The sequence below is a fragment of the Daphnia magna genome, unplaced genomic scaffold, assembly GCF_020631705.1.
Source record: "Daphnia magna isolate NIES unplaced genomic scaffold, ASM2063170v1.1 Dm_contigs083, whole genome shotgun sequence".
Lineage (NCBI taxonomy): Eukaryota > Metazoa > Arthropoda > Branchiopoda > Diplostraca > Daphniidae > Daphnia > Daphnia magna.
Genome location: NW_025533121.1, coordinates 339,979 through 355,014, shown reverse-complemented (window position 1 = coordinate 355,014; position 15,036 = coordinate 339,979). Strand labels below are relative to the sequence as shown.

General features: G+C 38.6%; 1 protein-coding gene and 1 pseudogene across 1 annotated transcript; both read right to left on the bottom strand.

The window, feature by feature from the left end:
* On the bottom strand, window positions 1-1,038 carry LOC123477547 (annotated as a pseudogene).
* A 6,680-nt stretch (window positions 1,039-7,718) lies between these two features.
* Window positions 7,719-14,601, bottom strand: LOC116932481. Its single transcript, XM_032940252.2, has 3 exons — window positions 14,549-14,601; window positions 13,841-14,507; window positions 7,719-7,976 (listed from the first exon to the last, which is right to left on the bottom strand). Exons 1-3 carry the CDS (start codon window positions 14,599-14,601, stop codon window positions 7,719-7,721), a joined length of 978 nt encoding a protein of 325 aa, XP_032796143.2.
* Window positions 14,602-15,036: the final 435 nt, after the last annotated feature.

The following is a 15,036-nucleotide window of genomic DNA, read 5'->3' as shown; positions in this document are numbered from 1 at the left end:
CTAACTCTTATTACTAGCTTTCAAAAGGTTTTTCAATTCCTCTATTTCCTGTTTGCTTTCCGCTAATTGTGCGTTATGGCCCGTGGCGACGGCATTGATTGACTCGTGACTCTTATCTGTAAGTTGGGTGGCTCTCATTTTCTGCTAAAGCTGCTCAATGACTGATTTTAGTTCTAAGATCTCGTTTTTTGTTTCCCTCAATTCCTGGGCATTAGCATTTGCCGAAACGGCGTTGACAAATTCGAAGCTCCGTTTCTCTAGTTTGCCTTCATTTAAGATAGCTGCACATTTCTCTGTTGCTTTTACCAGGTCATTTAAGTTCCTATAGTCTTTAAAACTCCTTCTTTCGCGTAGGTTGGATTTTAACCCTCCCAGAAAGCCATCCATTAACATAGTCTCTCTTAATTTGAGGACATCTGCATCAATTGTCTTTCCTACTTCCGTTGGGTAGGCGAACGAGTAAAGCTTCTGTAACCGGCAAGCATAGTCCCTGATAGATTCCCCAGAATTACGGATGCAATTTTTAAACTCTGTTAAGTACATTTTTCTGTTATCCCCTCCGTGGAAGCGTTCATGGAGATTCTGTTTAACCTTAACGAATGATTTTGCTTCCCTTGGATAATTTAGCTGGAAGGTTGTAATACAGTCCCCTGCAGACCCAAAAAGCTTTGAGCCTAAAAGTTTTATTTTTCTCCCTTCTTCAAAATCAGCGGTGTCGACTACCCTTTCAAAATGTTGTATCCAGTCCTCAAATTTGGTTGAGCCCATTCCATTGAAAGCGGGTACCTAAGCTAATAACGCTATCGTTTGTTGTTGCTGGTTCTGCAATAACTTTTGACTATTGTAATAGCCCTGGTTCGTAGCAGTGGAGCAGTTGACCTCTTTTTCGACTATATCTACCGCGCGGAACTCGCTCGCGCCACAAGCTGTTTTTGTCAACGCCAAGGCGGCTTTCGCTCCTGCGGCGGCATCTTCTCTTGACGCCCCTGTCTCCCGTAGACATTTGTACAAAGTCTCATATGGGTTTGGATGCGCCATCGTTGGTCTAGCTGGGTTCGTGTCGATCGTTTTCTGAGAAGGGGTCAATTTGAAATTTACGCTTTTGTACGGTGTGAACTTTGTTTCTATTAGTTTTGACGAGGACGGCTGGGGTTTTTCGAAGGGGGGAAGGGTCGTTTGAGTTTTTACTTGTCGAGTGCACGGGTGAGGCGTCTGCGTTTCCACCAATCGGGTTGAAGGGGAGATCGTCTGTGTTCCTACTTGATTAGTAGGAGCTAGTTTCTCTGTCGTTTGTTGTGATTGGTCTGTATAAAAATTCTGATATCTGCTAATAGGCGTCGAAGAAAATTTGAGGGGTGGAAGTGACTGGTCGTCGGCCGGCGTTTCTACTTTCTCTTTCCCTCTTAAATCTTCCTCGACACGTTCTCTGGTGCGTTCAAGATCTTGCTCGACTTCTAAATCGTTATGAGACTTCACGCTGCTGAAATCGTCGTTCTCATCTGCTGACTCGGGATCGCTTTCGAGTTTGAGATAGATGTCGTTAATCAGAGTGGACTCGACAGGTTTAATCGTTTCTGGCACAAGGGGCTGGAAAGCTTTGTTTCGATTACGTTCACTGACTCGGGTCGGCGGCTGGCCCTTTACTCGGATGTTGCGATTTTTTCCGCACCGTTAGACCCGGACCCGACTGCTCAGGTGCCTCTTCGGTGCGAAGTTCGACGTCTTCCACGTCAGCGTTTAATTCGGGATAAAGGCGAGTATGGCTTACAGGTGTCCTAGGTAGGGATTTGCTGACGGACGGGCTATGTAAACCTTTTCCTTTAGGGGAGACCGGGGTTATGTTGGACATTTTTTAATTTTTTCCCATTAACGGTAAAAGTTATGAACACGAAATAAAAAAATATATATTTTCTTGAAGTTCATTATACTGTAGTCATTTTCAATTTTTTTCAAAGCTCTACGACTGTAACTTTATGAACAGCTGAATTAAAAAAAAAACACACCAATAAAAAAAAAAGTAGAAAAGCGGGGGTAAAACTGTACAAGTAGGGTTGAAAGCTGGACAAAGCTAAATAGATATCGATACGATTAATTTATAATAATTTTGACAAGTAAATGAATTACTTCATCCAATACACTAGTCGACTTTGTACAAATAATTTTTAATTTCAATTTAATAGTTATGACATTTTATCGATTTAAATGAATGGGGAAAATTGGACAAATTTGGGAGGAGCCATACTTAGATGAGGGAATTATTGGTGTATTGTGTATCGATATATAATCGATTGTTCCTTCCTTCCTAAAGTTTTTGCAGTTTAGTCAAACGGGCAAATGGCTTCAGATGTCATTGATCAAAATTTGTTCCTTGGTGAAATTCCTTTTTACATAATTGATTTTGTCACAGGTAATAATGTTAATTCCAATAAAGTTATTGATAGTTTCTAAATTATATCTTTCTCTAAATAAGGAGAATTAACATATTGGTTATTTGACGATTGTTCTGGAAAGTATTTCAATTCTGCCACAGCTGAGTTTTTCGTGTGTGAGACTAACACCTATTCCGATAAGTCCATTATTTATGGTCAGCAACGTTTAGAATAACGATCATAAGTATGTTTTTATTTTTCCCCAGGTTTTGATTTGTATAACATATGTTGATGTCTAGAATGTAGCCTACCAATCTTATGCGATAAGTTGTGTTAATCATATTGCTATACAAACCAAAACTGGCTATGTCTGATTAACAATATTTATTTAACGATAACTTACTAAAGTTCTTTCTCTGTTTTTTAGCAAAATGCCAAGAAATTATTTGAGAAAATCTATTAATCCAAAACCATCTGAAGAATCACTCCGATGTGCTGTCACTGATGTTCTTAGTGGACGTTGTACAATTAGAAAAGCTTTTGAACTTTACAATGTCAGGAAATCAACTGTGGCTTTTTACAAATCACAGCATACTTATGCGAGTGTCATGGCAGCCACATCTATCAAGAGACAAGATCATCACCTTAAAATATTCACTTCCAAACAAGAAGGCCAGCTTGTTTCGTATTTAAAAGAATGCTGCCTTTTCAATCATGGCCTCTCTACAAAAGAGACGAAGAAGCTAGCGTTGTCATTTGCAATTGCAAATAATCTTAATATTCCTGAAAGTTGGAAAGAAAAAGAAGAGGCGTCATCAGAGTGGCTGGGAGGTTTTTTAAAACGTAATCAGTCGTTGTCAATAAGGAAACCAGAAGCCACCAGTCAAGCCCGTGCTGCTGGATTTAATGAGCCTGTTGTGCAACTATTTTACGATAAATTAGACGAAGTATACGTCAAGCACAAATTTCCAGCACACAGGGTTTGGAATGGAGTTGAAACCGGAAACCCGACAGTTCTTCCACCGATAGAAGTCATAGCACCAAAAGGAATGAAACAGGTAATGAATAAGAAGATAATTGATTGTAGAAAAGTTACTTTAACGTTAATTCTTTATTAGGTCCAGCAAACAGTTTCTGCGGAGAGAGGGGAAAATTTAACTATGCTAGCCTTTGTTAGTGCTAGTGGTTCTACGATTCCACCAATATTCGTTTTTCCTCGCAAGAAACCAAATCCCAATCTGTTACTTGGCTCTCCCGTTGGATCGTTAGGATTATATCACGAATCTGGTTGGATGACTGGGGAAATTTTCTCGAAAGCTTAATTCATTTTCAATACCACGTGAAGGCCACAAAGAAGAATCCAGTATCACTTCTAATGGATAATCATTCCAGTCACCTTGAATTTCCATGTGTGAAATTTGCAAAAGAAAACTCGATTATTTTGCTAACATTTCCCCCGCATTGTTCGCACAAACTCCAACCTCTTGACGTTGCAGTTTATTTCCCATTCAAGCGGGCATTGAGACACAGCCACAATGAGTGGTTACAATCTAATCCTGGTAAACGCATTGGAATAAAAGATATTGCTGGTCTTACACAAGTTCCGTTTGTCACCAAAATTGTCGCCGAAAACATCATTGCAGGATTTAAGAAATCAGGAATTTGGCCGTTTAATAGAAATGCGATTCCTTCGTCTCAATTCACTCCTAGTCGAGTAACGGATAGACCAGGTAGTTAAATCATGCATGTTGTATTTGACGCTTAGTGTTTCTTAGCATCCGTAAATATTTTTTTTGTTTCTTAGATGCAACTCAGCATACAAACACCACTGAAGACGTCGCAGATGAGGCTTTCGCTGGTTCATCAATTGAGAGCAACAACGTAAATTCCACAATCGGTATGATAAAGAAAACAGTAGGCTAATCATAAACTTCACCAATTTCAATTCCGTTTCATCATTAAACATTTTGTTTTTTTAAGGTGATGATGTGACACTGCAGAGCATTCGACCTTTTCCAAAGGTGATACCATCCACGGGTTCACGCAGGCCGTCTAGTAGATTAGGAAGTACACGGATCTTGACAGATTCACCCGAAACCAACAAGATTGAAGAAGATTACATGAGGAAAAAAGAGAAGGAGAACAAGAAAGATGCAAATAAATGACGTTTACTTCCATTGAAGGAAAACAACCAACACCAAAGTAACATTCCTGCTACACGCCCTACAGTTAAACGCAGGATCCAACGTGAAAACAAGATCAACGAGGATAAGGCAGACAAAGAAAACATCCAAGACCATTCCGTTACCGAGGAAGGACCTTCATCAACTCGTTCAAGATTCGGTCGTGTTATCAATCCTACCCTGAAACACAACATGTGAAGAATTTTGAAACACAACGAGTAATATATCCATTCATTTCAGAGTCGGGCATCACGCGAGCGCGCTCGAGCGTGCTCGTTTTTTTTTTTTTTACACAAAGTTTTGAAAGGATAGTAAAACAGCTTACAGACAAAGGTAAAGTCCAGGGGGTAGAAGAAGAAGCTGTAAGCTGTTTTACTATCCTTTCTAAACTTTGTGTAAAAAAAAACGAGCACGCTCGAGCGCGCTCGTGCGTTGCCCGACTCTGATTCATTTCCTTATGTCAATAAAGAATTGTCAATACAGAATCATTCAAATGAACATTTTTTTTATTTATATAAAATAATAATACAATTTAAAAAATGGAATGAGAAATAGAATAACAAATGAAATATAAAACAATAGAATAAGAAATGTCAAAAGGAAGAGCAGACTACAACAGTGACCGTGGAACTAAACTGTGGAAAATTTTTTGAAGAAAGCAGACAAAAGAAAATCGCTTGACAGCAACGCTCCTCCCCGATAGTGTCCGATTTTCCCCCACTTCGCATGTCCAATTTTACAAAAGACCATGGATCTCAAGAAAAACGATAAATTATGTTTTTATTTTAAACGGAAATGATAAAAAATTTGTGGCTGTGGATAGAAAAATGCACTTTTCATTTCATCGTGTATTGCTTATAATCTTTTAACCATTTGTTTAACGTACAACCCAAAAAGTGTGTAAAAAAAATTTACAAAAGAAATCCATATATTTTTTTTTCTCATAGCTTCAAAACTAAATAACGTAGAATTCCTAAATTACATCCCTAAATATGGATTTCAATTCTACACATACTAATATTTTTTTTAATCATTAACTCCTACTAGTTTAACGACAAATTGATTTGTCCAACCTTGGAAACGTCCAACATAACCCCGGTCTCCCCTACTTAAAAATGCTGCACGGTCTTCTTCGAACGAGGAATTTCCGGGCAGAGGTTTAGGCTCGACAAGGTAGTCGTTCTCGTCTTCGTAATAGTCGTCGACTGAGTAACAGTCGTCGTCAACGGCGGGCTGGCGTCGTTCCGCTGATTTCGGAGAAAAAGTGGTCAAGATAGACTTCCCGAGTGTGTTGAAAAAGCTAGGCTTGCCTAATTTTGCTTTAGGGGCTACTGGCGTTGCATGGGCCATTCGTTGGCGAGTGGTTTTCTGCGGTCGGGACGGTGCACGCATTCGATCCAGATGGTGTAAATTGTATCACCCCAAAAAATATCGTAGAGGGGAAAAAAAATTACCGTGATACTGAACAAGGCTGTAAAACTGTGGGGTCGACGATAAGATAAGAAGGTAATGAAACTGTGCACTAAAAATTGGTGGGGCCAGCTGATTTGGGGAGAAAATTCAATTGGGCTTTCCAAGTGGGTTTCAAAAAAGAAGCCGGCTTGTCTGACTTCGGTTTAAAGTTACTGACGCTGCATTGGCATTTGTTGCCGAGGGGTTTTCTGAGGTCGTAAATCGCATCCCGTAAAAATAGAACGGTGGTGATGATGCTTGCAGAGAAGAAGAAAAAAAATATGGATGGAGGAAAAAATTAGTTAACGTAAGGCGGAATCAAACTCGACCTAACAATTGGCAGAGCCAGCTGTTTTGGGAGAACAATTAAAATTGACCTTCTCAGTGAGTTGAAAAAAAAAGAATTCCCGGCTTGTCTAATTTCACCTTAGAATTACTGGCTTTGCATTGGTCATTCGTTGACGAGGGGTTTTCGGTGGTCGTAAAGCGCATCACCGAAAAAAAAGAAAAGGGTGGCGATGCTTTGCAGAGAGAGAAAAAAAATGGATGGGGAAAAAAAACAGTTAAGGTAAGGAGGAAATCCAATTCAACCTAACAATTGGCAGAGCCAGCTGTTTTGGGAGAACAATTAAAATAGACCTTCTCGGTGATTTGAAAAAAAATAATCCCCGGCTTGTCTGATTTCGCCTTAGAATTACTGGCTTTGCATTGGTCATTCGTTGACGAGGGGTTTTCGTTGGTCGTAAAGCGCATCACCGAAAAAAAATGGCGGCGATGCTTTGCAGAGAGAGAAAAAAATGGATGGAGAAAAAAAATGGCAGAGTTGGCTGAAGACCAACAAAACTGCTATCTAAGTTATACAAAAAATGGCAGAGTTGGCTGAAGACCAACAGAACTGCTATACAAGTTATACAAAAAATGGCTTAGTTAGCTGAAGACCAACAGAACTGCTACACAGATTATACAAAAAATGGCAGAGTTAGCTGAAGACCAACAGAACTGCTATACAACGTGTGTGCGTGGCGCATTATACCCCTTTTCACGATTGGAGGGTGGTTAAAGTTGCTTTCTTGCCGGCATAGCCATTAGGAAAGTTTTTGATTTACTCTCGCATATGTCACTGAAAGCCAGCAATATACTAAGAATAAATAAATCCCTAACCCGACTGACAAGATCCACGCCGTGTACATACGATCGCTAAATCTTTCGACAGCCGCTTCGGAATGACGTTAAACGTATAATGTAAAACTCATCCGGAAATGACCACACGGGGGTCCTGGAGCCAAAATAAATCATGCAGCAATTGAAGGATAAGACACACGAGTATGATAGATCGCTGCCACCAATGTAATGGTTTACACGCGCGTGGAGCGGGCAAACTATCACAAGAATTTAAAGTAATAAAGAATCTTTGACTTTACCGCATTGTATTTGTAAGGCTGGAATAGGCCGGGACAGATCGGAACAACTAGCGAGAAAATTAACAGAAGACTGAAGGGGCGAGCTAAATCTAGTTCTATTTATTAGGTCTTGAGGAAGTATTTATTCCTTGGTTGGAGTGGGGGTCGTGGTAGCGTCCTTTCCAACGGTCAACTTGACCTTCTTCTTTGTTCGAGAACAAGGGGGCTTTTTCCGCAACGGTCAACTCCCCGTATTGCTTGGGGCGCCAGAGGGGTGACTTTTTAGAAAGTCGAAAGACATCGTTTCTCTGTTGTCAGAGATCTCGATTCTTTACATTTACATCAACGTTGATATATTGTTCATCTTCTTCAAATTCTTCATATTCCTCCCGTTCTTCCTTTTCACTATCGTCATCACGATTCACATCAGAATCGTTGTTGATTTCTCCTGCAGAAGCCATGTTTTGGTCTTGTGTAGAAGCAATCGGGATATCCATTATTTGGAGATCAGAGGCATTTGTGTTTATGTTCCTTTTCTTAAGAACATAATTTGGATGATTAGATCTATGGATCTATGGATAAATTTAGAATACAAATTTTTTACCGTAACTGTTTTTGAAGTTATTTTCAATTAGTGATGGTTTTAGTTAAATAATAGGAAAAATAATAAGAAGATTACCAATATTGTTTTTGTTGTTAACACTATAAACAACAGCAGACGACATCTACAAAAAGTTAAATTAAAATAACTTCAAAAACACTTACGGTAAAAAATTTGTATTCTAAATTTAACCTGAATAATCTAGTTTATTACCTTGTGTCTAACTATTTTCTATCACTAACCGCTTTAGAAATAATTCAACTAGAAAAAATAATCCCATAAAAGACCCTGTTAAAAAAGGGTGTGGTTTTCCTAAGATGGCAGATAGAGACATTGCCGGTCTACAGGAATCCTGCTATCCGCATTCTGCAAGAGGTCTATAGTACGCTTTAATAACAAAATTAGTTTGAAACGGTTTGCAATTCATTTTTCGATAACTTAATGTCATTTATTTTTTTCCTGCATTCTTAAATAATTTTAAATAATTAAATGTAACGATGACCCTATTGTGGGGCAATTGAAACACTTTGTTAATATTCTCTGTCCGTGAGTGGATGCATTTTTTTGCAAGTATTTCATGTAATTCCTTTCAACAAATGTAAATCATCATATTAACACAACTATAATTCTTGCATTAGCTGTTTAGGATTTATTTGAAAAAGCATGTAGCTTAGTGTAATTTTTTAAAATTTAATTATTTAAATATTTTAAACTTAAGTACGATATACCATAAGCCTATTTTAAAAATCTTTAAATTGCAACGTACCTAATGGTAAAATTTGATCACACTAGCAGTTGTGGCTGCTGAGATATCGTGATTTTGATTTTATGTGGGGTATAGAGCAAGTGATTAACGCGTACCCCCATTGTTTTACGAACGCACCTTGGGGTTTTAAGATTAGCTTTTGCGGCTTGAAGCCATGTTTGTTTCGAGATAAACTTGGCCGCCAGCAGCAACTTCTCTCTAAAAATAGTAAGGTGCGTTCGTCAAACAGTAGGGGGTACGCGTCAGTCACTTGCTCTATAAAGAAGCTTCCTTATGGAGAAACCCACGTTGCAATTGCGTCGACACACCGTTTTAATTGCCCTGCTACCATTGCAATTGAAACACAAAAAGTTACCTTAGTTTTTTACAATTTACTACAATTAAACTTAATTTTTTCAAAAAAATACTGTTCAGTAGCTGAGATAGTAGGCTACAATCCTATATAGTTTTTTTGTTAAATTTTTCAGTTTTGTTTTTAAGAGAAAGAAAAAACAAAAAAGTGTCTCAATTGACCACACTCTCCCCTACTAGTAATTTCTAATCTGTGATCTTGGGTAATTTCTATTTGATTTTCGTCTCTAACTTTCATAACTGTTTATGAAGGTGGTTGCTTAATGCTCATGTTTTACTAATCTGTTGGTTTCAGGATTTGTTGGGCATTCGCAGCCTAATTGTTCAAGTGTCCTGTCTAAGAAAAGCATTTGTCTGTTCAAACAGGTATTTTTCGCTCTGTAGTATGCTTATTATTTATTTGCTATATCTATTCCTCTTTTCATCCAGGAACTTCATTTTATTTCTGCATTTATGACTGTTTAAGTCACATCTGGTGACGGTATATATTTGTTGATGCCCTTGGTTGTATTGTATTACGACTTGTGAGTAATATCCAATATTTTCTAGGATATTAACATGGTTGGTGGCAGAGAACGTGAAAGTATCTTATCTGATCTTATGTGATCTTCAGGGAGAAAAAAATTTGAAAAAAAGTATCTGATCGGTATTTTTGTAGATAGTATCTCCTATCTTTTTTTTCAGCATTTATTTCGACCATCTGATCTGATCTTTAGGTTTATAGTTGACCACCTATCGGTATCTGATCTTCAGGCCAAAAAAAAAAAGATCCGAAACACTGGATTAAATCCTAAAAGAAAATAAGAAAATCAATAAGAAAATTTTTAAAATTTAAATGTGAAGGGTAATACTCCCACTTTGGGTTATACTTTAAGCATTCCAAAGCAAATGCTTTTCCAACAGCGGTATTGTAGCATATTTCAGTTAGACCCCCTTGAGAAAACCTTTTGCGAGTGGGTATCTTCTTGGAGTTTTCAGAGATTGTAATGAGAACTGAATGCACCTCCATTGAGTAAAGCTTCTTTTGAAATTTCTCAATGGCATTCAGGGAATCCCAACGTTTTCCCATATCCAACTTACTTACAGAAGGATTTTTTTTTATTTGCTGCTGATAGTGCTGCTGCAGAAAATATTTGCTTTGCGTCTGTATTACTGGCGATTACTGGTCATTTTAGTTTTATATTTCTTTCTCATAGAACTTGGTCATTAGATAGGAAACAAATAAGATTTGTGTCAGAGTGAAGTTTGTATTTTTCAAAATGGTAAACAAACATGGGATCACTTAAAAACATTGGTTATTTTTCTAATTCTATATTTAAAACTACGTACATTTACGATCACGGAATACACAACTGCATATATTTTTAACAATTTCACATTTATCATTTTTTTGGCCAATTATAAAATAGTAAATAAATAATATAAAAATTTCCGCGGACGGACCTATGTCCCTTCAAAAAGGGATGGGCGGTAATTTATACACAAATAGCCGTTGAGGGACCTATGTCCGTTCCAAAAGGGAAGGCGGTAAGTTATACACACATATCCGTTGACGGACCTATATCCGTTCAAAATTGCCACCTGATAGAAAACTGTACAAGCCTAGATCGGACATAAATCTGATCTCTGCCGCTAGATCATCCAATCTTTTGACTGTTCGAGATCGAGCATTAGTCCCAACTTGGTCTCCGCGAGACGGTCTCGAAGGGTCGAGACCGTAACCGCTACATCCCTGAGGGACTATTCCGGCTCTCTGATTGGCTCTCTCCCTCTCCTCACCCTAAACCCCCTCCACCCCTTCTGCTTGTGGTGAGGATAGTGACATTTGGGCTAGTTCCCAAAAGAACTCTTGGTTTTCGGACACTTGGACTTTTGTCCCTCGACACTTGGACGAGCGGTTCGCACCATGAAGACATCTGTCTAGCGACGTTTGGACTATTGGTTCCCGACGTTTGGGCGCGACAATGAAATGTTGCTGAACCCAGCAAGTCCTATACTTTACGACAAGTGAACTCCTGGGCAAGCGAAAAATGGACTTCTGTGGCAGCGACCTTTGGACTATATATATATTTTTTTATTTTCAACGACAAAGGGACTCGTGATTCAGCGACAAATGGACTCTCAATCCGGTGGTGCAGCGATTTCTTTTTCATATAAAGTATTCCAAAATAGATAGGTATTCATATTTGAATGTAATTATTGTATAGATTATAGTGCTTCAATTTATCGGCTAAACAAAACAACTAGATTTTAGATATTCTTACTGTAAAAAATTGAATACAATTACTCGAGTTGCAATCAAAAGAATGTCTTGCCCACTTGAGGACCTACGTAAAACAGGACAGTTTAGTAATGCGAGCTGCAATTGGACACGATTGGGGTAGGTTAAAAGTCAATGCCACATATGGTATTATTCCATCTCCTGGTAACTCAAAGAGGATAAATGCCTTGCCACCATATACTGCCTGCTTGGGTAAATCAACCATGGTCTTAGTCAGGGTAGAAAAAATGCCATAGAATGACGAACTTTTGCAACACAAATACCATTTGTGTTGGCCAATTTCAAACACTTGAAATCTAAATATAATCATAGTACCATTTTCAACTAATTACTTTAGACATTACACATTCTGGCAAAAGCCAAACATCAATTAGTGATGGTTTTAGTGAAATAATAGGAAAAATAAGAAGATTACCAATATGGTTTTTGTTGTTAACACTATAAACAACAGCAGACGACATCTACAAAACGTTAAATTACAATTACTTCAAACACACTTACGGTAAAAAATTTTAATTCTAAATTTAACCCGAATAATCTAGTTTATTATCTGGTGCCTAGTTATTTTCTATTACTAACCACTTTAGAAATAGTTCCACTATAAACAATAATCCTATAAGAGGCTGTGTTAAAAAAGGATGTGGTTTTCCTAAGATGGCGGATACAAACGTTGCCGGACTACAGCAATCCTGCTATCCGCATTCTGCAAGAGGTCTACTGGCTTGGTGCGGACTGGAGAAAAACGGTTTCAACACCCGATTTTGGTAGAATCTTGAAAACTATTAGTCCAAAAGTTTTAACAATTATAGGAATGGATATAACTTGATAAAATTTATCCATTTCTGTAAAAATATTGCTTTAAAAGTACTTATTGGAGAAGTAAACCGCTTCACCATTTTTCAGGTAGGTCGGTGCAGTTTACCAGGCCTTAGTTAAACCTCATCTCCCAGTAATACGTGAAATTTAAATAATATTTTGTGGGGAAACTATAACACCAAAATAAATAAATTTTATATGAATGAATAGCTCTTGATAAGGGCTATCTATTTCTCTATAATTTATGAAAAAATATAAATACATTAAAAGTTTCAAAAACAATGAAAATTGCTACTTAAGTCTATAGGATCGAGTATATCTCTAGAGCGCAAAAACTACAAAAAACTTCTTGTCCAAAATTTGTTTGTTGATGAAAATTATCTTAATTATTTTACAGAAATGGATAGTCCTTATTAAGAGCTATGCATTTCTGTAAAATGTATTAATTTTGGTCTTATAGTTTTCCCGCAAAAAATTCTTTAAATATTACGTATTATTGGGAGGTGGGGATTACCGGAAACTCGCTAAACCGCACCGACCTACCGGAAAAATAGCAAATCGGGTCACTTCTCCAATAAATACTTTTAATGTTATATTTTTAAACAAATGGATAGATCTTATCAAGGTATATCCAATCCTATAATTTTTAAAATTTTTAGATTTATAGGTCTCCCGATTCTCCCAAAATCGGGCGTTGAAACCATTTTGCTCCGGTCCGCACCAACCCAGTTGCCCTTGAGTGATCATTCACAATAATTCTAATGAAAACATACCGATGTTTAATTAATTCCTGTTTTATAAATTGAAAAGCGATTTATTGAATGTATAAATAGTGTAATAGCATAAATAAATAAATTACAAACAATAAACGTAAACATAAATAGTACAAATAAATAAGAAAAAAAACAATGAGGGCGGCAGCCCGACAAAAAACTCTACACACGCCCCACACAGTGTAGAGCTCGTCCCCGAGTACCAGCTTACTACCGGAAGGTACTGGCGCTGTTAACCACCGAAATAAATGAAGTTCAAATGTGGTTAAGTCAGTGGCAGAAGGCCACGCTGCGATGTATTACACACCACGAGGTTACAAACACGAAAAAAGGGAGCGACAGGTTGCGACTGTCCACCACAACGAAAACGAATGAGACTGCCCTCGTTGCTGCTTCTCCCTCCGATTTCGACTAAAGGCGGAAATACATGAGGGGAAAAAAAAAAAGAATGGTGATTATGCGAAAATCATCTTTAGGTGTGAAAGGGGGTGAATGAGGTGGCGGAAATGTAAGGGAGGATAACCTATTAGCAAAACCAAGAGATATTAGTTCAGCCAATGTCAGACAAGTTCAGACTTGTCTGCCCCTCGGCAATGGCACGATCACACACACACACACACACAGACACATAAAGACAAAACGTAAATCAAAATAACAATATACCCTAAAGACTTCTGTCGTTAACAGCGGGGCCTGTTACTGATTATAAAGAGAGCACACAATCATTCATCAGTAACATCAGATTCTAATAAACATAATTTGGACACCGAGCGGTGGGATTCTCCAGTAGAAGTCTTGACGAACACCGATCGGACGATTCCATCTGAACTGAAGATGATTCGAGTTACGCGACCAACAGGCCAATGTCCTCTAGTGAGAATTCGGGGCCACCACGAGCACGGTACTTCCACAGCCAAATTTTTCTTATCGAAAAGCCATTTTCGACGGTCAGTGAGTGTGGGAAGATACTCTTGAAGCCATCGGCGCCATAAGTGTGTCGTCATCACTTGCATAGCTTCCCAGTGTTTCCGAGAACATAATTTTTCGTCCTCAATGAAGTCGTCTTCGGAATTTTGCGAGCTCTGCGCTAACAAGAAATGATTAGGGGTAAGTGGTTCTGGATCTCGAGGGTCCACGCTGAAGTAAGTCCCATTCAGTAGTGATTCGGCTTGAATCACAAAACCACGCAGTAATTCTTCAGTAAGCGGACGCGATTCCCCGATGGCTTCCAGAGCCACCTTTGCCGATTTAACAAGACTTTCCCAAACTCCGCCGAAGTGCGGCGCTAATGGTGGTGAGATATGCCATTCGATTTCTTGTTTCACCGTTTGACCAACTATATTCTGCTCCTTGAGACGCTCGATGCCTTGTTGGATTGCCTTGTCCCCAGCAACAATTTGAATTTCATTGTCGCTATACACGACTGACGGGCGACCTCTACGGGCGGTGAACGAAGCAAAGGCGATCAAAAAAGACGATAAGTCAAGTGAGGCTGCAACTTCCAAGTGTACCGCTCTAGTATTGAGACATGTTAACAGCAAAACATATCGTTTTACTTTGCGGCGATAAATGGTGATGTTGCATGGGACGAAATAGTCCAATCCCACATGAGTAAAGGGACGCTGGAACGGAATAAGTCGATGACGCAGAAGCGGGGCCATTAAAGGAATGCAGGGAGTAGCTCTATGACGTTTGCAAGTGAAGCACTTGTGCAGATACTTCTTAATAGCCACTCGTCCTTTAATGATCCAATATTGTGACCTTATTGAGCTGAGTAGTCTTCTGGAGATGGATGAAACAGTAGGTCATGCTCTCTCATGACGATTAAACGCGTGATTGGATGATCATGAGGAAGGATTTTTGGGTTCTTGACATCGAACGAAATGGGGGCGTAATTCAAGCGACCTCCTACTCGCAGTATTCCTTCCCGATCCAGAAATGGTGATAAAGTAATCAGCGTCGAACTCAATTTTAATGGCCTTTTATCCTTTAAGGTTTCGATTTCCTCGGAATATATCTCAAATTGTGCAAATTTGATGCAATG